This window comes from Leuciscus leuciscus (genome assembly GCF_965113295.1).
Source record: "Leuciscus leuciscus genome assembly, chromosome: 13".
NCBI classification, from domain to species: domain Eukaryota; kingdom Metazoa; phylum Chordata; class Actinopteri; order Cypriniformes; family Leuciscidae; genus Leuciscus; species Leuciscus leuciscus.
Window position 1 is genome coordinate 9,235,881 of NC_138737.1, and position 26,940 is coordinate 9,262,820.

Consider the following 26,940-nt stretch of genomic DNA (forward strand, 5'->3'; position numbering starts at 1 on the left):
GTTAACTAGTTGTTTATTAAGATGCATATTATGATATTGGCTGTTTATTAGTACTTATAAAGTACATACAACCCTAATCCTACCCAATACCTACACTTAACAACTACCTTACTAACTATTAATAAGCAGTAATTCTAAGGTTTATTGAGGCAATAGTAGTTAATAGTGAGAATTGTACCATAATCTAAAGTGTGACCAGCATGCCATGTCTCAATCCCATTTCCGTTTCTCTTCCCATAACTCCCTGTCCACTGTCTATTGAGTAGCTGAAAAACCCTCGTCTCAACAGATAAACAGACTTGAAAACACACTGAGAGTTTTCTGTACTTTTTCTTCTAGAGGGTGAAAAATCCAATGCAATGAAATAGAGCGATTCTCTCTGCAGTGAACACACGTCCCTGCATATGCCGGCCCTGACGCCCAGCTCAATCCATCATTACTACACTAAATCATCTCTCTGCCAATAACACCACTGCAAAATATTACAGTCATGTGGATACTGTTATTTTTAATGACATTCAGCAGTCCCCTTGGGCTGATGGAGCGAGCGAGAAATACAGAGAATGAGAGAGAGAGAGAGAGAGACTGCATAGGTAGGCAATAACATTTGGCAGAAAAGTGCTTAGCAGTTTGAAAAGAGTCGAGAGCAGTGGAAGCGTTAAATACTAAAGGAAGACTACAGACTGTTATCTCCATGACAGATAATTGCTAGTCTGTTCAGTCGAAAGCGTTTTAAGGATCTATGAAAGATCTTTGAGATCCTGGGAAAACAGGAAAGGGGAAAAGTTTCCAGCAAGCTGGCGATTCCAACTCCATCATCTGGGTATAATTGCTCATTTAATATTAGAATAGGTTTTTGACGTTCTCATTTATTACAAGAGCTCAGTGCAACCTGAACTTCTGAGTATGTGTGTGGTCTGATATCAATGTCACACCTCCTCAATAACTCAGACAGGCCAGTGTGCTTATCTTTCTTTGACACTCAGATCAATCTTGCTTTTAATCCTGAACCCATTCGCAGTCTCTCTCACCTCAACCCCACACATCAAACACAAACATCACATCCCTCCTGTGAATGTGCGTGTCTGTGTCCAATCAAGTCAAGGACACAGGATGGGGCTGGCTGATCTTCCAGAATCCAGATTATACACTTCATATAGATAGCAAACAGTGCCGGCTGCTGACGTTTAACACTCTTTATTTTCTTAGAATGAAGTGAATTACTCAATATGCTGAGAAAAACTTCAAACTTGTCCAGTTGTCTTGAATTATTTCAATCAATTCAAGACAACCGGTTTGTTTTTGTTTTTTTTGGTGAAAAAGAAAACAGCTCACACTGACGGTTTGTTTGTAGAATAAAAGTCTGAATTTATTCTGTTGATCTGTACATTGAACAAGAGACTGCAGCACACACGCGCATAAACGCACACGCACACACGACTGATGTTAACCGGCGAAACCAGCTGCGCACAGGTAAAGAGTGCAACTGGTTCACATAGAACATTTGATTTCGCTTCCCATTGCCTTTTTATCCTTGTTCTCTGTTTGAGTCCCCGTGGAGTCGGACACAAGCTGCAGTGAGGCCGAGTTTAGCTGAAATTAAGCCGGGTCAGGCCTAAAAACACAGTATGAATAAAAATTCTCCACTGAGAGTCTTTTTAGTCCAGGCTTAGGCTTGATCAGTGTGCAAGTAAAGCAGACCTAACGTATGGGGAACAGGGACTGGTGTGAGCAGGAAGATCCCGCTGACAGCAGCTCTCACTGACTCCATGGTAAAACCAATACTAACCAGTACGTGACCATATCAAAAGAAAATACCCACAACCACCCACAAACGCAGACCTGAAAGAGAGCATGTTCACAGTTATTTCATCCAACATTCTCCATCAACGACTTTCCAGAAAATAATTGATATATATATATATATATATATATATATATATTATGAGAGAGAGAGAGGTTTCTAGATATTTATTCAGCAGCAAGAATGAAGAGATGACAAAGACATGATAAAGACACAAAAATGTGAAATGAAGATGAAAATCAGATTTAAATGCAATACTATCAATTTCTGAACTCATTGTCTGGTCTTGAGGTCAGTTGAGCTTCACGTGACACAGAATCATCAAAAACGTCTTGACTGGAAAGTGTTCGCAAGCAAAAGCTCTCACAGTACACACTCTAAATGGATCGACTGTCCGCATTGATATATCATTTCACAGAAAAAAACATCTAATTGGATTTTTGTGGACGGACTAATTTACGTTCTGCTGAGCGCCAGTCGCTCGACACACCCGTATTTCTTAAGATGTTTTTTGCTGAACTAAAATGCAAATCAGACATTTTGTTTTCAAACAGTTCTTAATGACAACAACAAAGTTTCTTTGGGAGGGACCCACTTTGGTAAGTTAAGAAAGCCCTCTACAGTTCACATACTGCACAATATCACCACCACCACCACCATCAAATGTAAGACTACCATGTTAGTTTCACTGTAATTCTACAGTGGGATTGACTTTCACATTAACTGCTGAGGACCGCATTGCTGTGAGAGTCAACTGCCCAGTATGATTTAGGTAGATGGTTTGGATTATCAGGTTTCTTACTCCAGCATTAGGTTTGTATTGTTCGATAAAGACGAGGTTATATGGCCACGGATAGATCCTGCGTGCACGGTATTTAATATTCTGTTAAATTGGAACAGAGTATGTGAGGTAATTAGTTAGAGAGGTATGTCTTATTTGAAATATTAAAAACTAAATCTTTACGACGTGTGCTGAAAGCAATTCCTAAGAGTTTATCAGATGCTTTGTTTTTATCCCAAAATTCCTGCTGCTATAAAATGAACATTAACCAGTTGTATCCATGCAAAGCGGAACGACCTCAAGAAAAGTAGAAAAATTAGCACCATCTGAGGTAATTAACACAGAATAGACAACCCACGCCTGCTGTAGCACCATCAATTACTGCAAGGAAACAAAAAAACCAAACGCTTTCTACTGCCACAGAGACATCGACACAGTTGGTAAGGGAGTAAAACACAAGATCTGAAATTAATCTACACCATATAGACTGATTTATATCACTGAATGAGGTATGAGGATAGCGAGACTGTCCTGGAACACAGACAGATGATGATCGGGAATGAGGTAGGACTGTGACTCTACAAGCTTGTTTTCAGACTAAGAATAACCTGAACTTGTGTTTTATCAAAAATACTCTTTTTTTTTCACTAGTAGAGCTGAGAATATTGTTTGTTATATAAGAGTGACTCTGAGTAGGGACCTTTATTGTAAATGTAACCATGAAAAAAGTGAAAACGCAACTGGAAGTTGCTGTTCTTGCGATAGCGGATTACTGGGCAGTTTTGGGAATTGCTGTGACATGTGGGCGGGTCCTCAGCATTTGATTGACAATCTCAGCACGTAGGTTAGTGAAGCAAGCCGGAGCAATTAACTATTTTCTCCCCGAAGAATGTCATTCTAGTTTTTTTTTTGGCATCATAAAGGAATGAAGAAATAAACGATTAAACACGTTTCAATCTGAACAATATAGCCATATCCATCTAAAGCTTAATGCTCTTGATACGGAACAGAAAACAACATAAATCAGACAATGAAGTTGTCGACAGCACAGCAACACCTTGTCTTTTTTCAGTAAAAATAAAATATATATTCCGCCTACTTTCCCGTTCGTTTAGCTTAGGTAACTGTGGAAAAACTTAGCAGGGGACGTTTTTGTGCAAGTTCATATTTATAAGACTGATCACAAACTGTCCGTTGCTGAGATTCCACTTTGGCTTATTTTCAACAGAACAACACAAACCTACACACACCAACACACATTCAGATTGGATGAAACTCATTCGCCATGACAAAACGACTCCTGGACAATATGCCAAGAACAACTCAGATGATATGTTGATCCCTCATGCGCTTTGCACCGGACTCACCATCTTCCAGAGGCACAGACCAGCTCAAAGCTAAGCACCGCTATTACACAGCCACTGAAAAGCATAGGCACCAGCCTCACCACAGTCTCCCAGAAGAGAAAAGAGGCTTTTGTAGCCTTTTAGCCTATAAATACTGTACATGATTGTATTTAAAAGTCAGATTTTCCCTGATGGGATTCACTGGTTTGATCTGGCAACTGAAGAAACTTAAATTTTTTAATTTTCCTCAGATCTGAACGCCACCGTGCCCGAATTCAGTCTCGGCGCAGCTGCACCGGAGACAAAAACAAAGCAAGAAAGCAATACATAACGCTGGAGTCTTTTTCAAGGCAACGATCCCACTAGAAAATCTCCACACAAAAAGTATGACCACATGGACAGATGATAAAGTTTGGCTTTCATTCAACCTCAACGCACCTAAAGCTGTCATTTTCCAGTATACCCGCACAGTACGTACGCTCATTAGGGAACATCAAATATTCAAAAAGTGTGGCAATACATATCACACAATACAGGAAATATCTACAGGGAAAAAAAAAAGAAGAGAAAGACATTCAGTTGAACAAAAGAACCTTATTACAATCTGTCCTCTCACGTAATTACCTTGACATATTGGAGGTACATCGCTGTAAGAAAGAAAAAAAGGAATCGCTTTCATAGGCTCGAAAGAATGAGAAACAAATGTCTGTTAAACTGCTATTGAGTGGCAAAAAACTGATTTATGTTTTCTTGTGAATCTCTTTTCACAAGCTTTGTTGTAAATGTTTATGTTGACTTTTTTTAATTGGCTTGAGTAAATCACAACAGCCAACATTAATGAATTGTTTTATATATTTTTTTTTCTCTCCTTAGGATTAAAGTGCTACGTTGTCGAAGATGGACAATGACTTCCTCAGAACGGAAAGGAGGGCAACGACTGCCTCTCGACGGAAATGACTCCAAATGAAATGATAGTCTGTAACAAATGACTCACAGTGAGGTGAAATTCATAAATTGAAGTTCTTGAAGCATTGAGATACCTGTGGTAAAAAATCCATGTTAGTATCAATTTAAGATATGGGTTTCTGGTCATTAGAGATGATGTATTCGCGAAGAGCCCTGCATTCTTTTAGAAATGTGATTACCCAGGATCTACATTAATAGCGAAACGTCACATATACACTGTAAAAGTAGAAATGATTATAAACTACATACAGTATGAACCAGCAAAGATAAAGACAGAATTGCAACATTGTCTGACTCGATTCTGAACCAGAAGCTTAGTGAGATAAGGTGCAGCCTGGATGCAAACAATGAAATGTTCAAAAACATGAGAATATATATTCCAAATGTACACTGAAATTTTCTCCCCACTAATAAATGTACTCGAAAAAAAAAAAAAAAAGAAATAAAAAAAATGGGGGAGGCTTTTGCGTGGCAGATCTGTGGTTAATTCACAGTAAGCGATATGGCATCACAGTCAAGAACCCAAATCTGCAAAAGGCTCGTTTTTCTTTCTTTTGTAACGCCGACAAGCCACATAAACTGTTCGTGATGAAAATAAAGACGACAAGGGGAGACAAAGGACTAAAGTGTGGATGGCATGGCTCGTTGTAAGTTGTCACGATATCTTATTTCTCCCCCCGATGAGTGCGCCCTCTACAGGTGGGCTGGAGCAGAGACTCTGCTGTTGGTGTGACCAGAGGAATGAGGCCAATGTTTAACCCCCCCCCCCGCCCGAGCACCGCTGACAGTTTTACCCCACGTCCGCACACGGCACCTGGCATCTCTCCACACTCACACACCAAAGTGCAGTTAAAGCAATATCAGCTCATATTACAATCACAGCTTGCTATAAAACGGAGAACACAGTTCCCAATGATTGCCAGCTGGAAGAAGGCCCTGCAGCCCAGCTCTGATTTCCACTTACCCTCCGTCCCAAGTGCAATTTACGGCTGGTAAAAGGTCTTAGGTGGTCTCCATCTCTGTAGACCCGATAATACAATAACTCTTGTCCCATGGCTAGTCCATCAAGTTCACTGAAATCAACTTGGATGTGCTTTTGTTGTTTACAAGAATCTTATTTTATACTTTACGTCATTTTTACTGAACTGTTGTGAACTTTGTACAAAGAATAAGAATTCAACTATACTTAAACATATGACATTAAAATACTCTCTTCGGTGTTGAATCAGAACAACTATTTTGGGCCCCACATTTTACCCAACGATGCATTTTGTTCAAATATACACTGGTGTTGAAAAGTTTAAGGCCGGATTTCTTCAAGAAATTAATTCTTATATTCAGCAAGGATGCATTAAATGAATCAAAAGTGACCGTAAAGACATTTACAATGTTACAAAAGATTTATATTTCAAATAAATGCTTTTCTTTTGAACATTCTATTCCATCACGGGAATAAATTCCAAGTTTAAATATATTAAAATAGAAAAGTTATTTAAAATTGTAATAAAATTTCACATGCATTTTTGATCAAGTAACTGCAACCTTGGCGAGCATAAGAGACTTCTTTCAAAAACATAAAAACTTACCGACCCTAAACCTTTGAACCGTAGTATAAATCCCTTAAAAACATGTCATCGTAATTATGACTTCCACGCGCGCAGGAATTTCCCAACAAGACATGAAGGCAGCATAAACAATAACAGCGAAAACAATAAGCATACTGATGACCTTAAAAAGTCTAAATTGAACTTTGAACAAATATTTATTCTCCTGGATGGGACTGAATTCCAAAGAAACACTGCTAATCCGTCTTCCAGGACAACCGTCTACCAGGATCACTGACTACATGCGACCTCTCCACCCCTAACAACCATCAAAAACAAGAACAGACCATCAGTAGTCATCTCAGGAAAGCAATTAACGGGAGCAATTAGGCCTAGATTGATTAATTAAATCAATCGTTCATTAAGACGACGCAGGGTGTGACCCTGTTTAAAAGTGCAACTCTTTATGTTAAGTACCTTTAGCAGATGGTCCCAGTGAAGTGACCTACCTCCCCTTAAGACTCCGACTCTAAGCCAGCATTTATGACACCTCGCAAACAAGAAGACTTCTTCTGAAGGGAAACCTCTTTTAGTACATTAGGACATGTTCTGACACAGAACACAAGCTGATGTGCCAAACACATTTTACTCGCACACGATTTAAAGGATCGCTCCTGTCTATCACACGTAACATCAGACTCACCCCGAGATCCCCATCAAAGCTTACAAAAACCCGCCCCATTCACTCACAGGATGCACACCGGAATGCTAAGGCAGTGTGGAGAGAGGTAAAACTGTCAGACAGGTTGTAAAACAGGGTCTGCGAGAGTAAAAGACAGAGAGGTCTTGGGAGGGCATCAGTGGAAATCTCAATTGGCAGCGCCGGTGATTACGTGCACCTTCTCCACCAGGAGTCCTTGAGGAGTAGAATGAGCTATGGTGACAACTTTAGCGCCCCCTACAGGCCGTCATAAGGGAAGTTCTCCATCTTCACTGTCTGTTGGATGAGAAGCTTGGACTCTCGCCGTTCCTCGTTCTTGATGGATTTGTTGATATCCATGATCTTTTCGCAGATGTATTTGTTCACTTTGGATAATCGCTGGGTGATCTCTGCGCTGTCAGCTGTTTCTTGAGACACACGGTCGTACAGACACTCTGGAACAAAAAATTAGACCAGAAATCAGCTTATTATTATTTATAAAAAAATTATTTGCTTGTAACTTGTTCCTTTATTCCTTATTCATGATGGTTTACTTGAATATTCACTTGAAAAAAAAAAAACTGAAAAATATGTAATATTTATATATATATAATTATTTATATATAATTGAACAATGTTGTTACATATATTTATTAAAACATGAACATTTTAATATTATTCAAATGAGGTTTTATACCATATTAGTTTCAGCTGTGAAATTAAAATTCTTGAGAGCTAACATTTGGTCAACAATAACAAATCTCAGAATGATAAAATTTCCATCAGCAAAACCAGAAATCTAATTCCAACCTAATCTTTAATTTTATTTTAATAATAAAAAAAAGAAGAAGTAATTCTAATGAAAGGTAGTGTTTACCTCGGACGATTTTGAGCTTGCTTGGTGAGAGCGGTGGTTTGGGCAAGGCATCTTTCTTCTTCTTCGTAGCGACGCCAGTCACGCTTCGGTTCTTCAGGGTTTCCGTGCCCCAGATCATCACCGCCAGGTTTTTGGTGAATTTCGAGTCTCCCTGTGTCCGCTGTAGCTGGTGCCACTTCTCCTCCTCCACCCAAATCCCTCCACCCAAGTGCACCTGCAAGAGAGACGCTCTTCTTCAAATATGCAGCATACACACACTGTCACAGACAAGATTTTGCTTTCACGTTCTGCCACTTAAGTGCCATGTGGTCTATTCCCCGAAGTGTGTCTGAGACATGGTAGCTTTTCTTTCACAATGAATTAAACAACTCTGTTTATGGAGGATGACATGCAACATTCTGTGTAATTCAAGCTTGTTAACAGTAGTTTGTGTACCATATTGAACAGTTCTGCTCATGGGTTTACACAAACCTTGCTGATCATGTAGGATGTTTAGCATTTAAAAAAGGATCTACAAAACTAAATCATAAAAATTGTTTATATATATATATATATATATATATATATATATATATATATATATAGACACACACTATAGATGCGTATTGAAGAAGCAGCACATGATATTAGGAACCAAAGGTATGTCAGGATAATTTCTGTAAAATCCATCAGTATTTTAAATACAAGGAAATATCTGTTATATCACAAGGGGTTACCAAAACACAAACAAAAAAAATATTTTTTTATTTATTATCCCTATTATTAAAATAAATAAAACAACAACTTTTGCCCAATGAATTTCCATGACCTTTCCAAATGTTTGCAAGCTTTGTTTTACTCTATTCAAGAGAAATAATTAGCTGATGAAATATTTGGTTACACTTTATTTTAAGGTGTCATTGTTACAGTGTAATTATATATTGAAGTACTGAGTAATATTAAGCAACTACATGTACTTACTAGGGCTGTCAACGAATATTCTAAATTCGAATATATATTCGAATAGTTTTAAAAAACAGAAATTCGAATGTGAAAATTAATATTCGAATGTGAATTTCGAATATGGAAAAACACGCCCGCGGAAGCAGAGGCGCGGCTGTCTGCTTTGCGAGTGGGCGCGCGCGCTGCCTGAGGGACAGGTCACACGAGTCGCACTGTCTAGCACAGCGTCACTGCTGAAAGTTGACAGTGCACTATTGACAATGGAATAAATTGCAGTCAGTTTTTCCTTTTTTTAATACAAGCACCAATAATGTAAGTAGCCTTTTTCTTTATTAATAGCACTTTATTTTTTATGAACCTCAGGGTAAAAGTTCTTTGTTGTCACATGTCTCGGAATTGTGTGCCTCATTTTATTTAACGTTAAACAGAAAAGTTCCATGTTTACCACAGCACAGCTCGCTCGGAGCGTTCAATGTCGGTTCTATACTGTAAAACTTCAATTAATGTTAATACATTTGTTTCAATCACTGAATGAAGCCTGCTATATTTGGGACAAGAGTCGCGACCTTAAATTGCTTGCACAAAACTCTTGATCAGCACTCAACATGTGCTTATTGTTGTTCATTTAAACCGTTTTGCGCAGAGAGAGCGTGAGCGCGAGGGCGCGAGAGAGAGAGAGAGAGTGCCTGCGAGTGAGCGAGAGTGAGGTCTGCGGTCTTGGCCATTAGTTTATTTACTTGGTTTTGTGTTGGTAATACATTGTCAAATATGTTTAAACTTAAATTAACTACCTATACAAGTTATGTATGTCTCTTTGTATTAATTTGTCCTGTTATTGACGTAATGCGCGTCATTGAAAAAATGTGCAACCAGATGTTCGAATAGTTCGAATATTCGTGTGTTTTTTAGAGGGAATATTCGAACGTCATTTTTGAGCAATTTTGACAGCCCTAGTACTTACTATAGGGTTAGGGTAGGATTAGGATTTGGTTGAGGGTTAGTTGCATGTAATTATGCATAATTTACTGTTATTACTATGGTAAGTACATGTAACATATGTAACAAGGACACTGTAAAATAAAGTGTTACCAAATATTTTATTTTTTTTACCAGATTTCCATGACAGTAGGGAACTCTGACCAGTGAAGATCCTGGTGTTTTGAGTTATTTAATCTTGCAACAAGGGACTCTACATACTTTCTCCACCCTCCGAGATCTAGGAACCGATCACCACATACGAGAGACGAGGCACACATAAATTCAGCGGCGAGGTGTCCAGGTTCATTAAATGCAGTAATGTGTTTTGACAGATGCCAGACCAGAGTGTTGACTTTTAAGCCACACTGTGGAGGACACGGCCCAACAAGCCATCAGGTGGATTGATGGGCAGCTGGTGAGTAACAGCTGAGGTAATGCGCCTTCTGCTATGTCACCCTGAGCAGTCTTCGGGCTCCAATCCAGCGGCTTTTCCCCAATGCAACTAATGTGCTTTAGGCCCTGGTCGAGCAGACAAGCTTTTCACTGCTCTTAACTTAGAGGAGATTTGCTTTTCTACAGCTACCTGTCACTCAGGGCAATTCCTATGGTACAAATAATTAATGCCGGATATGTGTGCGTATGTGTAAGGGCCTAATTTGCTTTTGTTCTTCACGCTTGAACTGAGAACCCTTTCAGCATGTAACACAAATTCCCCCCTGTCATGCAAGGCAGGCGGAGGAACGCAAAATGCGGACCCGATGTCTGCTAACAGGGCTCAAAATCACAGCAAGCGTTCTGGTTAAAAGGCCCTTTGAGACTGACGGGGGAATGGTTGTAGAAGGGATTTCGCTAGTCAATTAGACAAACCAAACCACTGCAAAAAACATTAAAAGAAACACTGAATCACACTAACACGAGGAACATCAAGGAAATCACTGAATTACTGTGTGGCTAAATTCCTGTTTAAACAACAGCTTAAAAGAGTGGCTGGATTAGTGTCTGTATGAACTAATGCCTGAAGTCAAGCCCCTTTTCTTTCATGATAGCCTGAAATAACACCTGTATTCATAAAGTAAATATCAACGACGGCAACTTCCATAACACTGGAAAATCTAATCACAATTAACACACCGTTATTTAATATATTAAATTCTAATATACATAATACATTCTAATATGCTGAAATTATTTTAAATACAAATCTTTTGTAAAATTATAAATGTCTTTACTGTCATTTTTGATCAATTTAATGCATCCTAGCTGAATAAAAGCATTACGGGTGTTACTGACCCAAAACTTTTTAACAGTAGAGTCTTTATATATATATAATATGTGGTGACTACTGGGCTGCTTTGCTGATAAAAAGAGACTGAAATAAAGTGAGCATGGACGTGGATTTTTGGGATGAAAATCAGCTGCAATAGAAAAGACAGTAAAAACACACAGGAGTACATACTTTTCCATCATTGAAGGTGTAGACGGTTCTCGGGGATGGGGAGTGGGAGTGGGTGGAGCTAGTGTTGGCTTCCTCTTGACACGTCTCCTGTGGTTCACTGATCGGCTCTACCACCTCTGCTTTGATTGTCTGTGTGCCATTGTCATGCATCGGTTCTGTATGAAGCAAAGCAAACCATTAATCAGCATTCTTCAGTAAAGCACAATTTAACAAGAGAAAGATGAGTGTAATCCCGAGAAAGTGTTGAAGGCAGACGTTCCCTGCTCTCTAATGAGAGTGTGTGTGGCTGCAGTAAGTCCTGGCACCTCTCTTTGGAGCACTGCCTAAAACATGGCTCTCCCGTGCCTCAAGACAACCGGGTCATTTTAGCTCAGTAAGCTGGCTTGGTGGCTGGCCGCACTAAGCTCTAATGTATCTGTTGAGTTTTAATAGCAGTCAGTGCTCTGCACGTCTGACCCTAAAGAGCCCTGGCCGGTCTAATCTTCAGCCTGCTCCACCAGCTTGCTCCAGACCACAGTCTGTTCCCCCACCAATCACACACACACATACAGACGTAACCCAGCTGGCCGGGACACTGGCCTGAGCGCTCTGGACACTATGTCCTCTTTAAGCAGCCTGTACTGTAGTCTTCATCTGAGTGGTAATCAGTCCCTGCAGCTCTGATATATGTGGAACATCACATAAAAATGTTAAAATATTAAGGCTGTCAATTTAACATGCTAATTTAGAACAGTTAATTATAAAGAGATGCTGAAAAAAAACAACAACTGTAAATTTAATGCAGGTCTTACTATCTTTTAATCTGGTTGTTCTGTAAAGCACTTTGGTCAGCCTAGTGGCTGTTGTAAGTGTGCTATACAGATAAAGTGAACTTGAACTTAATGGCCAAAAACAGTCTAGCACATTTCCAAATACAAATAATAAAAAAATGTGTTAACTGTGTTGACCATATAATACAATATACTGACTTATAAAGTCACTTTTTTGTAATGTCTATTCAATGTTTACATCCACTAGTATTTGAAATATCTTCATTTGGGGTTTTTTTTCTCAGCAAATATTGATGTGTGTGATTAATTTGATTCATTAATAACAATTACATGACATAATGAATTACCTGATAAGCTGAATATTAATTAAGTACTTGATATGCTAAATAATTATCACATTAATCAAAGGATGAACATTTTAATTGACTGACAGCCCTAAAAATTATACAAGAACATATTTAAAGGGATAGTTCACCCAAAAATGAAAAATTTGTCATCCTTTATTTCAGTTGATGGCACCCACTGAGTTCCATAGTAATTTTTTTCTTACTATGGAAGTCAATAGGTGCTGTGATCTGTCAAAGGTTACCACCATTTTTTTAAATATCTTCTTTTGTGTTCAACAGAAGAAAGGAACTCATACAGGTTTGAAAAAACTTGAGGGTAAGTAATGACAAAATGTTCGTTTTTGGGTAAACTATCCCTTTAAATTGCTGTCTGAAGATATTCATTCTTAATTTAATTGGAAACTAAATACTTCACTCACTAGCCTACTAAACGCTGACTAGCCATTGCTGTTTTTGTAGTAATGAAAAGAAAAAAAGAAGCTCTACAAAGGTCTTAAAAAAAACATACATTTAAAAGGTAACATTACGTTGTATAACAAGCACTATAAAACAGATATTTAAGACTTTAAATTGATTGGATGAGCCATGTTTGTAGCCGCCAATAAGAAAATCAATGTTAAGGCCTTTTCAAACACAGTCTGAGTTTTCAATACAGATGCACGAGTCGACAAGGCTTTAATCAAAAGAATGAATTTCTATGATTTAGAGAACAGCAAAAATTTGACCTGTTGAACAGTTTTGGTGCATATTGTTTAGTTGCATCAGCGGTGTGAACAGGCCTTTAGTTGGTCAAGTTGGCCTATATGTACGATTCATGCAAATCTTACCGCTGCCGAGCCTCATGAGCAGGACGTCCTGCAGGCGTCGGTTGAAATCCCGGAGCTCCTTGACTTCGGTCAGCAGACTGCCGTACTCCTTCAGCTTTTTGGCCTGCTGCAGCAGCTGCCTGCGTGTGCGCTCCAGTTCCTGCTGCAGGCGTCTCATTTCTTCCTCCTGCTGCCTGTAGCTGTGCACCAGCTCCTCGTACAGGACACGGGGCACCACGGCCTCGTCCTGCTCTTCCTCTTCCTCTGTGGTGAGTCTGTCCAGCTCCTCTCCCTCCGTGCACGAGTTGACTGCGTTCCTCTCCAGCCGCGCCACCACCGCAGCCAGGCTCTTTGAGGAGTTGGAACTGGCCCGCTGCTGTTCCTGTGACTGGACCTACATCACATGATTGAGCATCTTGACCAGTGCAAATAGTGTACATGTAAATCATTTTCTTGCTTTTGGACAACTACCTTCCTCCAGAGTTAAGTTCCAACCCCATCAAACACCTGATAAGGATCTTCCGGTTCACAAAATACAGTAAGGTGTGCTAAGGGGTGGTCATACTTTGAAAGAGGTCATGTCATTATTGTATTAATTTCTATATATTATTACTATATCAGACATCCCAAATCTCCCAGAAGGTCTGGGAGTAAGGACTGTTCCCACCTGGTATTAAGATGCATTTTTGGTTAACCGATCACAAGTGGTCAGCCAAGATGCATTAGACCTAGGGCCTGTACCATGATGGTAGTTGAACAAACTCGGGTTACAGGATTAGTTTCGAGTTGAAAAAACCAAACCAATCCAACCAGGCTTTGTTGGTACCATGATGCTGATCATCAACTTTCTCTGTCAACTCAGGCTTTGATCCTGAGTTTAGGAGTTTAGGTGTGACATCAGTAACAAACAGCCAATCACACGCTGAGAAAGAGAGAAACTGCGATTCATTTCTCGCGTGAGAAGCAGCGCGATTCACTACTCTCTTCTGCAGAATATTACGAGATGAAAAAATATATATATTAAGAATTTAAACAAATTTACACAGCAAGAAGAAAATAGCTGTCTATGAAAGAGGACAACTAAAAGAAAAAGTCTTGCAAGTCAAGTTAGTTTATACAGTTGATAAAGGTATTGAGAGAATTTAACTTTTAACCTCACATGTAGTCATTTTATAGACTTATCTATTGATTCTAAAGCGTATTTATATTACCTTTAAATATATTTTATCTCCCAGTGCCATCTCCCAGAAATTCGTTTTTGAAAGGTGGGATGTCTGCTATAGATTATTTTCATTTTGGATGATTTGAAGTTTGCATTTTTTTTGTATGAAGTCAAACTTTGATGTTTAGATTAAATCTGTTGCCAATATCCAAATGTGTAGGACAGAGTTCACCAAACTCAACCTTTAGTACACAAAATCCTACTCATATTCTTGCATTCACATGGGCATGGATGGAAGAACATCATGTCTAGCGTGACTTCCCTTTTAAAGCATGGCTGGAAGAGCAGCTGCATCAATACACACAAAAATGACAACTTTTTAATTCTAAAACTATCACTAATGGGCCAAAACTAAACTGGCTAAACTGTGAAATGAAAACTACACACCAACTCAGATTATATTAAACACCAAGTTCGAACTAAGTACTTGAGGTATGAACTGCAAGAACACACAAAACTGGGTCGTAAACTTAATGGGTTGCACAATTAAAAAGTCAGGACACTAAAAATACACAACAAGCCCAGCGAAGAAAGAAATGGCCTTTCTGGTCTCTTGCTAAGACTGCAAGATTAAACAAACCTGGCTTGAAACATTTGAAATGTCAGGACAAATTCCATAAGCGTCAAAACATGTTCTAAAATGTTTTTCTTGTTTTGTTTGCAGAGTAGGCTATAAATCACACTCTTAAAATCAGCAGAAAATCCCTGTTGAGCCATTCCCAATCTGTCCACATGTTCCCCATCTACAAATCCAGACCAGTAACAGAAAGCTTGCAAATGTCTCCAAATCTTAAAAAAATGGCTAGACCAACCCTTTTATGTCTTAGGGGCATTCTCTCCTCGCCAAAGTGATTCTCCACTGTGTTCCTGTTCGACATCTTGGGTATTTTCATCTTCTTTTGCATAATACTGTGCTCAAATTCCTCAATGCTTTCTGAAAAAAAGGAGGGGAAATGCATCAGAGGCGCAAACAATATTTCATCTCTGTAATCTAAAATGATGATATGGTTAAAACAAGGACACATCAGCAAGAGAAACATTTTATGAGTTTGGTGGAGAAGTTTCCCAGTAACCTTGTAATGACACAGATGACTAGCTATTGTTGCAATAAACTATTAATGGAGCGTTTAACATTGCAAAGCGACGTTGACTGCAGCATCAATATGATTTTGACAGGCGGGGTCGTCACAGTTGTCAGCGTGTGATGCAGTGTCAAGAAACCAAGGCCGCTTGGAGAAGACGGACCATATAAATGTGCATACCTAGCCCCTTATCGTGCCAAGTGGAAAATCATCAACATAAGATCTTGATTGTTAATAACTACGTATTAAAAGTTTTACATTGGCCAGGTATGGCACATGAGCCTCAAGGTCGGCCACAACAGATTGCAGACTGATTTAAAAGCTGTGCTGGACGGCAGACTTCTGGCCCTAACGAGATCAGGGTTGTAAGAGCAGGTTAAGCCACACATGTAGATTAGTAATGTATCTAACTAGTCCTGATTGAAGAGTGGCAGGAGTGAAAGTGGCTGGAGGATTTCACTGTCTGCTTGAGCTCAAGTAGGAAGTGTCACATGATAACAGATCTGTCACCAGCACTGATTTAAACCCCACATAATATGATGACAAGTTATAATTTAACAGTATACCTTGCTGGCATAAGGTTTCAAGCAAACTGAAGGGCGTGAAAGTAAAAAAACGACATAAAATAATAACCATTCCCTGGCTAGCTAATGTGATGACAGTAACCTAGCAGCTTGGGCTAAACACGACAAAACGTTGAAATACAGAACTTTCTGGTTATAGTGTCTGCTTTTCCTAACCTTTATCAGTTCAGATAGATTGTCAGTGTTGTGATGATGATGATTGTATTCGCTGTTAAGCTCTTATGCCTCGGAGATAAATGAAGGAAGCGTTAGCAGCAAGCTAACACTCGCTTAGCATCCTGAGCCTCTTTCTCTGCCTTTAAAACCCTCTTATCTTTCGTTTCTACTTTCATGAACTTATTCAGACATTTTCGACGCGCCTTTCCCTTAGTTAATATTTAGATGGTCGTGCTTGTCAAACACAGACACGATTACATCTCTCTGTTACACAAACCCCGCAATCACGATGAGCTAAAAACACCAGAATCATCAAGAAGATATCAAACCTATGACATCTTCTCCGTCTATATCCATTATTCACATCATAACACTCAGGTTATAGCATTAGTGTTCTCTCAACAACACAATACATGCGTGTTAAAGGATGTTCATGCAACTCATGTGAAATAAAAAAATATGATTTGTATGATAACTTTTCATCATACGCCATAAATATAATATAAAGCTAAACAGATAAGAGGTTCATGCACATGCAAATATGATTCATATCAAAGTTGCAAGACATTTCAAGCATTTTCGTCATGCGTGTCACTGTTATGTATGAAGATTATTATTATTATAGTTAAAAGGAAGAGAAGAACAGAACTCACCTGCCAGGGCGAGGATGTGTGCTTTGGCAGGATGGCCTGCGCCTCTCAGCACCACATACACCTTCTGATCATCAAAATCTCTTTTGTGCACAGGCTGGAAATCTTTCACGTCTGACACAGGTAACGCGTAGCACATGTCGTCCTCCAAGAAACGCACGAAAGCGTACATTATTTTTGCTCTTTGGTCCCTGTTCTTTGGGATAGGGCTTGACAGTTTCCCTCAAAAAATATTTAAAAAAACATATATAAACACAAAGAGGGGGGAGACAGTAGGGAGGCCTCTGCGATCGACTGCTTTAGTCTGGCTGGTGCGCATCAGTTGAGGAAATGCAGAGCCTGGTCGCTACAGACTGTACTAATCAAAACAGATGTGATGAGAGGTTTATTTGTGGGGGTTCAAAGTGTCATTTGCTCTTAATTATTAAAAAAAAGAAAATACATGAAAAATACATACAATTTTACCAATAATAGATCTTTATAAAATAAGTTGTTTTTTATTACTATTATTAATAATCATTACAGTGATATTATAAAACAAGATAGTAAATGATTATTAATAAAATATTTTAGTTTTATAAAATATGATGTATTTTAACTCCAGATGGAGTTTTGTAGTTATTACAATACAAATGTATAAGAGTGCTCAGCTGTTGTTGTATAAGCATGTTAAAGGCACACTATGCAAGATTTGTACCTTAATATAACAGCTTCGAAATCATTCGAACATACAAACTTGTAGTAGGGCGAATCACGCTGCTGGCAAAACCAGCAATGCAGGTTTGAGATGTGGTGCCCCGACAAATCTCGCTTTACGGCACGACGTCACATACATCAACAACATATGACGCAGCCTCTATGGAAGACACTAGCACGCATTTCAGACATGAATCATGACAGAGTCGACGAAGAAAGCGTGGTCGGAAGAGTCAAGGAAAAGAAAATGACGGCTCTGCGTGAGTGGTATTTATGACAGTAACATTAAATACAAGTACTCCACAGCGACTCTAGGGGTCGCTGTTTGAGAAAACCGGAAACTGCGTAGTGTGCCTTTAAATAATGAATTTATGACTGTTAGCAAACAGGTTTCCAGTATAAAGTTGTTGTTTTTTCATTTAGAGTCACTTTACAGACAAATTCATAAATTGGTAATTTATCAAAGGCTCTGTTTACACCTGGTAATAAGATGTGTTTTGGTCGATCGGATCACAAGTAGATGAGGGAGACGCATTCCCGTTTACACCTGGTGTTTTAATTAATCTCTTTTGTCCACTTTTGACCACTTCTGTCCTGATTTCTTCAAGAGGAGGGTCAATGGGCGGGTAAATGTCTGGGCTTTTTCAGATCTTTGGATCTATTAGACGAAATAAGCTCACACAATTTACATATGAACAGGAAAAAAAACACAGAAAAACACGAGTAGCAGTTTCGTTTCTGCTCTGGCAGCCGCAAGACTACGCTAAATGCTGTGAGTGTGTGTTAGAAATCAGGAACGCTGAGAGAACATTGTGCTTGGTACGTTTTTCGTTTTCAAACCAAACTTTGGTCTCCAGCTGACAAACTTTAAATCCCGTCTGGCTAGCGCTCTTCCCATGTTTACGCATTAAATCAATAGGCTGAGAGTAGGCTGTTTGAATGCATTCGACCACATGAGCGTTTACACTAAGAAAGCAATCTGGTTTAATGCGTTTTCGACTACCTCTGGAAGTGGTCGAAAGCTCAGAACATTTTAGACCCCATTTACACCTGTATTTAGTGTCGTCCACTTGTGATCCGATCGACCAAAATGCATCTTTATACCAGGTGTAAACAGGGCCAAAGTTTAGTGCTTCCAGTTACCCAGCATGCTTTGCGGCTGGGTCAGTTCTGACAAGGTTTGGATCAAACTGCATAAAGAGACTTCTAGAATTATGCTAAATGGGTTTGCAAATATATTCTTTGCCAAGAAAGGTCCAGAATTGTGTAAAATAATATGCGTTACCGGGCATATGTAGAATTAATTAGAACCATGTCAAACACTTTAAATACCGCTTCTAGGAGGGGCACACAATCCTGTTCCTGGAGATCTACTTCCTGCAAAATTCAGCTCTAAATCTGATCAAACACACCTGAACCAGCTAATCCAGATCTCCAGGAGCACTTGATAATTACAGGCAGGTGTGTTGAGCTGGAACTGAACCCTGGCCTGCAGGTAGAGAGATCTCCAGGAACAGGATTGGGCACCCCTGGCTTATAGCAACAGATATACAAATCTCTCTTTCTCTCTGAGAAATTGTTGTCAGATATTATTAGATACTAAATTGCCACTTGCTTTTGAAAGCATATTTCAAAACATTCCAAGTATACTCTAAGAAATTTGATTCAGTCTAGCAGTCCCAACATGGAAAGACTGTAGGATGAATGCACCATTGTTGCATTCTTTTGAATTGAACTGGAGATTATCACAATGTTTTGTATGTGGTCTATTATGTGGAACATAAACTTGAGTGTAAGGATCACAAGTCAAGGATGAAAAAGGCCCATGCCTGCCTGCTAGCACACTGTGCTTTTCCATCGCTATAGGTATCCACAGCTGCTTCTCAGTTAATGTGTTTTCAATATCTCTCATATCCCTGTTATACGGCATAAGAAAAATCTTTCAGGCAGCCAATCATTACCATAATCGATTCATTCACCTATTACTTTTGTTCTGCACCAATAGTCTCAGCTGAATGCTGTGAGGGAAGAGGTTTTCTTCAGGATCACTGCCGATTCTGACTGTATCAGTGTTTCTGCCAGCATGCTGTTTTGCTATCCCTGCCATTCTCTTTTCCTTGTTTCTCTTCAAATGACAAAGGCTGTCTGACAGAGAAGAAACATTTTGTTATTGTAAAACAGGCAGGTTGTTATACAAAAGGACGGATTTCTTCACTTGTACTTTAATAACGAGAAAGGCACAGTCAATAAATGGCACTAACAATTCGTTCTGCTTCGCCTGCCGTAATTGAAAAGTAAGTGATGCAGAACTTTGGATGCTTTGCCCTTTCTTCTTTTTTCTCCCCATTTATTTCCTTTCATTTTATGTCACTGTTTGAGTCAGATCTGCCATCAAGTCCTGAGCTGAAAGTGCAGAGAAGTTGTTTGCTCCAGGGATAAGACGTGGGCTTACGGACCGCAGGATCCATAGGGGCCAACAGACAGAATGTACTTTCTGTCCATCTATTCTGCTAAACGCCAAATCTGCAAAATGACAGTGATTGTGTCATGACCTATGTGGACAGTAAAAAGAACATCTCAGTCTCAGTGAATGAATGGCTTGAGACCTCTGGTTGGACTGGGGCCCTTGGCATGTTGCTGGGCAGAGTGGTGTAACTGATGCACTATGAGTGGACTTTGCAGAGACGGGGCTCAGCGCGCAGCGAAAGGATTATTCTTAATCTAATCTGCTCCTCAATGGTTGGCTTGTCCTGCACTCAGAGTCGCTCCAATAAGACTACCCAGATCCCAAGGCTGATGTGTTCAAGTGGCTCCAATTCAGGACAGAATGTATCAAATGTGAATTTTGCTGAATTCCAAACTGTTGTGAGCAACTGGAATTAAATGGAAATTCTATCATCATTTACTCACTCCCATGTCCTTTTAAACCTGTTTGACTCATTTCATGACTCATGACTTACAAAATACAACAAAAAAAATCTAAAAGTTTTTGTCCATACAGCAAAAGTCAATGGAGCCTAAACCAACACTGCTCCACATTGACTTATTTTGTATTTTGTAGAAGACATAGGGTCATATAGTTTTCTTAGGACATGAGTAAATGATTACAGAATTTATATTTTTGGGTGAACTATCCCTTTAACATGAATGCTTGCTATGTTTTGAAGTTCATCTGTTTTTTGTTTTTTTGTAAAAAAAATTGGGTTCATTGCCCAAAAGGTAACTTTTGTACACAAGAGAAACAAAAATGTACTAAAACTAAGCTAAAAAAAAACACTTTACTTTCATAACACTAGCAAAGGTTCTCACCCAACAAACACACTTCAACATTCATAAACCCAATAACCTAAAAAAATAAAATAAAAAAACACTATAATGTAGATTACACAATGTTTTTTTTTTATTCCTTTACAAAACCATAATGGCAGCTCTCTACTGTTTAGAACTCACTGCAGTGTACAGTATGTTAAATGGTCCATGTTTATATCACAGTACAAAATTATTTCTAAGCTGTCCTCTTTTGTATCGATGGTAATGAAATTGAAAGACTGTTGCAGCTACTTATGACGAAGTAGTACTGAAGTCCAAAAAGCTTGCCTACTCTTCTGCTACACATTCAAAAGTATGTACTTTTTCTTAACAAAAGTAGGCAAAGGTATAAGTAGGCAAATTGGGATGCAGCATGTCATCAGTCCTGTGAAGGTGTTCAGCTAAATCTACTTGTTTTGATATTCATTTTCTAGATTGGGAATATATTTCAATATGGCATTACTATAGAAATGTAACAAATTGTTGTCTTATTCAGTTTGTATTATGTTAGGTTTTGAACTTAGGTTTAACAGGTTTGAAGAAAAAAAAAGTATGTAAACATGCAAATTGGCCTTTTAGCCCACATAGACTGTTGTGCGAAAAAGTGACCTAAGTGCTGAGAAAAGTGTCTTGGCAATTGTGTAAAACAATGTATAAATTGCAAGATAACATTTTCGTTTTATGCAGCTATTTGTGCTAAGTAATTTCCTACATTTTAAAACGTTTTTAAAGACAGTACATTTTGACAGATAGATATAAAGTATTGGGACTAATGCATTTTCCTTCTTTTGAAAAATCCTCACAGTAAAGGATAATCGAGATTATATGTTACAGGTCAGTTTCTTCCCCAGAGCCATAACCACCATGAACTCTAATATGCACAGATCCCTTTCTGCTACATACATACATACACACAGTGTGCTATTTTTCATTATTTTTAACTTTGAAAAAAACAAAACAGGTTTAGTGCAATATATTTCTTATTAGTGCAATATTTAAATTTGACTAAAAACTGTTTATTTTTGTACTAAATGTTTAATATTTGTGTCAAATGTAATATTGTTTGTGTTTGTTGCATAATTTGTTTGGGACCAAGGGAAAGCATTTCCAATTTTCGTTGTACGTGAGTATATTGAGAATAAAGGCTTTCTATTCTATTCTATAAGTAAAGAAAAGGGTGGGAAATAAGTTTTAGAGCACCCAGTGAAAACAGATCAGGAGTTGTTAAGATTTAGGTAGAAAAGTAAGAGATACCGGCAAGTATAGTCTGGTGGAATAATTCATGAGATATTGTGTTAAATCAGGTGACCATATCTCAAGGCAGTAAGGATCTGTTTTGTCAGTATTGTCTTTTACGTGCACTTTCACAGAAGAAAAAGTCTCATATAGCAGAACATGGTGCTAAAGGTCATGGGTTTGGTATCCAGGGAACTAAAAAATGGCATTATAATGTTTTTCTGATTGATTAAACTAGAGCATGACAAACAAAAATTATATCAATGTGACTGGTAATGATTATTTGTAGTGGAATGCAAGACTTCCTGCTCCTTTTCTGTTCATATTATTCTTATAAATAAAAAAATAACATAGAGGGAAAACTAAAGGTAAATATGTCCTCAAGATTTTCAATACACAGACTAAGTCAGCAGCTGACGGGAGACAATCATGTCATTATGAATGTTAGAACATGATCAAAAAACTCTCACGTAAAACTCATGAAAACAGATCAATTAACACCGCGGCTTTGTCCGAAGCTCTCTCACACGCAGTTATCAAACAATGAGTACTTGAACTAAGCGTCTGCTCCCCCTCCACCTCTAAACACACACTTAGACTGGTGATGGCGCCTCATAAACTGTTTGGCAGTGTCGACATTATCAGCGGCTCAGAGTCAGACATCATGTCCCTCCAATTAGAGCTTCACAGCTCCCCTCATTCATCTTTATTGGTGATACATTAGCCACCATTAAATAAAAGACATGGGATAATCTCCATAATGATGTGGATGATGAAACCCAGTGTCGGAGAGGGAGGTAGGAGCTCTGTGACTAGAATAGGAAAGAGGGTGGGTGTCGGGCGAGATGATAGTGGTGGGCCTGTTTTGGGTCAGTGCCCGGGAGAGGAGGAGGATGGTGATGAAGGTGGGGAGGGATGGACATGAGGAGCTGTGACAGCAGCATTAGCTGGGAACACATTAGCCATTACCACGCAGCCAATCAAAACAGCACACCTGTGCCAATCGGGGAGACGGACAGACGCTAGCCCAGGTGCGCGTGTGTACACGAGCGTCAGCGCTGGCTGGCTAAGTATAGAACCAGACGGTGCGCTCCAAACCTGCCGTTTTTGCCAGAATCTGTGAAGCACAGAGGGGGACAGCAGGGAACGTTTAGAGAACATTAGAAATATGGTTTAAAATAAAGGCTCCAGCATGTTCGGGGAAAAAGACGCCGCGCGCCGGGTCTGGAAAAAGTTGGTGATGTCATCTTCTATTGACCAACAACTTAAAAGGCAATGATCTCTTGTTTAATTGAACTGCCCTTAATTACGTTACTTTTTTTTTGTCCTTTAATTAGTGCCTCATGAATAATTGATTAGCCGTGAAGTCATCAGTCGGGCAATACAAAAAGTGATAGCGCGTGAAATGAACAGTAGCCCCGAAACAGAGCTCCGCTCGGCTCTGTTAGTCACTGATGCCGGCTGCCCTGAGACAGACTTCAAAACTGACAGCCCGAGCAGACGCAAACTATATTGTATAACCGCTTTTCAATCCCGTCATCAAATATTTACAGGGGTATCATTGCCAGCACGGTGTCCCGCTGTGCATTCTCCGAGTGGCGGCAGGGGGGACATTGATCTTCCTTTTAAAGAACAAACGAGAGCTTCAGAGATGTTTCTTATGCTTCGGGCCTGTTCGTGTGCTTCATCTATATTTCTCTGGGGCGTACACTATTGATCCGGTCAGGTCAAGAATCTGCATCACCTCCCAAACCTACAAATATGATCTCTGGACTGCATTAATATGAAAGACTAGACTGCGCTTTTTCCCTTCGTCCTGGATAATCTCAGACTCGCACTGCATGGACACTTCATTTGTCCTCATTCTGCGCGGACAATAAACTGTGAATATTTGATTGCTTGGAAGTGATTACTGGATCCATCTGTGTGATAAAGACATGTCAGAAAGAAATCATAAAGGGTTCACTAGCATAGATGACCATAGATGATCATTATGCTTTTGTTATAGATTTGTATAGATATAGACTGTCAGGTTGGAGTCTGAGGGCTAAAACTGGTAGCAAAATGAAGCATTTAATATGTATACAGAGCAAAATTATATAAATGTGATTACCATAACAGTTAAAAAATTACACAATTGCTCATCATTTGTTTTGAGTAAATTCCAGAGGTATAAAATTAAGTAAAATCTACTTAACCTAGAAACATAATGTTGATTAAAGTGAGTAAACTTAACATTCCAGTTTACAGAATGACTCTTACTTCCAAATCTGATGTAATAGCACTTCACACTACCAATTGACATTTAAATAATCTTGTAAATGTTGAAATAATACATTTAGATTTTATAACACACCTTAAACACCCCAAAAATATGATTTTAATGCATAATGTTTGTTGATAAAAAAATATACAACCTAATAAAATATATATATATTTACGAATCTGCGGACCCACACCTCAACATGATAACACGATAATGTTAACAATCAATCGTATTTTCTTCCCACATAAATCATTCTGCATAGAAAATGTTGCAAAACATATTACCTAACTTGACAACAGTATCAACATAACACAGTGCAAATAACACTGGCAAACTATGGAAAAATGTAACCGATTATTAAACGATTATTAATTATGCACGACCCAATTATGCATAATAATTATGTAGGGAACACCTGCATTACAAAGTTAAGGAGATTTTACTTTCCTGAATTTAAATTGAATTTGAATTAAGAAAATATCGGATGCATAATTGTAATTCAAATTTGGCTATAACAAAGTTAATTTTAATATGAATAGATTTAAATCTAGATTTAAATACATTTATATAAATGTCCTTTTTTTTTAATTGTCAAGACAAACTTTAAACGCTGACCTTGTTGGAAAAGTTTTGAAAAAAAAAAGATATATAGAAAGACAGACAGACAGACAGACAGACAGATAGATAGATAGATAGATAGATAGATAGATAAGCCCCTTTCACACAGAGATTCCGGAAAATACACGGATAAAGTGACCCGGGATTTGACTGCCAGTGATTTTCCGGAATCAGAGAGTGCGTTCACACACAACCCGTAAAACTCCCGTAAAGACACGTGACATCGATGTGACTTGTAATGTCTCAGCAGCGTCTTAAGTTTGCTTATGAGCTGCGATTTCTCTCTCGAGAAACCACGCTTGTGCATTTCTTTCTCTGATTTGATCATAAACTTGCGCATTACGTACCGTTTCACAGCTGGCGAACGATCCCGGCTTCAGCGTCATCACTTCCGGGACTGAACACGGCAATGTTACTAGGTCCCCAACCCGGCATCGATGCCGGCATCAATCCCGGGTCGTGTTTGCGTTCACACAGAAGGCGTTCTGGCAATTTCCCGGCAATTTGCCGGGATCATCGCGCTGTGTGAAAGGGGCTATAGATAGATAGATGATAGATAGATAGATAGATAGATAGATAGATAGATAGATAGATAGATAGATAGATAGATAGATAGATAGATAGATAGATAGAAATGAATGAGACAGATATATAGAACGATAGATAGATAGACAGATAGAAATGAACGACAGACAGATAGAACAATATAGATAGAACGATAGATAGATAGATAGATAGATAGATAGATAGATAGATAGATAGATATGAATGACAGACAGACAGACAGATAGAACGATAGATAGATAGATAGATAGAACGATAGACAGACAAATAGATAGAACGATAGATAGAAACGAACGAGACAGATAGATAGAACGATAGATAGACAGATCGAAACGAACGACAGACAGAACGATAGATACGAACGACAGACAGACAGACAGATATAACGATATAGATATAACGATAGATAGATAGATACGAACGACAGACAGACAGATATAACGATATAGATATAACGATAGATAGATACGAACGACAGACAGACAGACAGATAGACCGACAGAAACAATAATAGACAGACAGACAGATAGATAGAACGATAGACAGAACAATAGATAGATAGATAGACAGATACGAACAACAGACAGATGCTGATAGATGGATAGATAGATGATAGATGGATAGATAGAGCAGAATTAATGTCATATTGCTCTGTCATATTGCTGACTTAGATTTTGCAGATTTGCTATTAGATAAGACATCTGATAACAAGAAGGCCCCACACACTCACAGTGTGACATCACACTTCAGGAGAAATTCTTGTCATCCTGGTTCTCATCCTCTCTTAAGCAGTCTCAGCTCTTCAGCCCTAATGGGAAGTGACATAATGTTTACGTAGAGTAGCTAATTTCTTGTCCAGATTTACTAGGTGTGCTAATATGACAGCGGTAAAATTAAGGCCTACAGTTGGCCATCATGCGCTAACGTTCGAGTGTGTGTGGGTGGATCCGATAACAGGGCAGCGGCAGGTGTAGCGTGAGAGCGAACCGCTCTTTGTTAAGCCGACACAAACATAAACACACACCAACGCATGCCACCATTTCACCAGGAAAAGAATTAATGAAGTGACCCTGCAAACGAGGCCTGGCGGTAACCAGGTAACCGCATCAAGTCTCTGCTCAAGCTAGCAGCAGAGAACCAATAGAAGAAATCAGCAGAGAACACGCGGGGGCAGTTCAGGGCGAGTGGCGATAAAGTCTCACAGAATAATCCATGTTTCTTTCTGTCACTGTTTCTGCTG

At 38.9% G+C, this 26,940-nt stretch overlaps 2 protein-coding genes across 2 annotated transcripts in view; both read right to left on the reverse strand.

Moving 5' to 3' along the window:
• Nucleotides 1-26,940, reverse strand: part of agbl4 (AGBL carboxypeptidase 4) — a 337,210-nt gene that overhangs the window by 81,329 nt on the left and 228,941 nt on the right. The window lies entirely within an intron of this gene.
• Nucleotides 483-17,316, reverse strand: bend5 (BEN domain containing 5). Its single transcript, XM_082189040.1, has 6 exons — nucleotides 17,015-17,316; nucleotides 15,352-15,473; nucleotides 13,339-13,711; nucleotides 11,395-11,549; nucleotides 8,019-8,232; nucleotides 483-7,596 (listed from the first exon to the last, which is right to left on the reverse strand). The coding sequence occupies exons 1-6, from the start codon at nucleotides 17,181-17,183 to the stop codon at nucleotides 7,400-7,402; spliced, it is 1,230 nt and encodes a 409-aa protein (XP_082045166.1). The 5' UTR covers nucleotides 17,184-17,316; the 3' UTR covers nucleotides 483-7,399.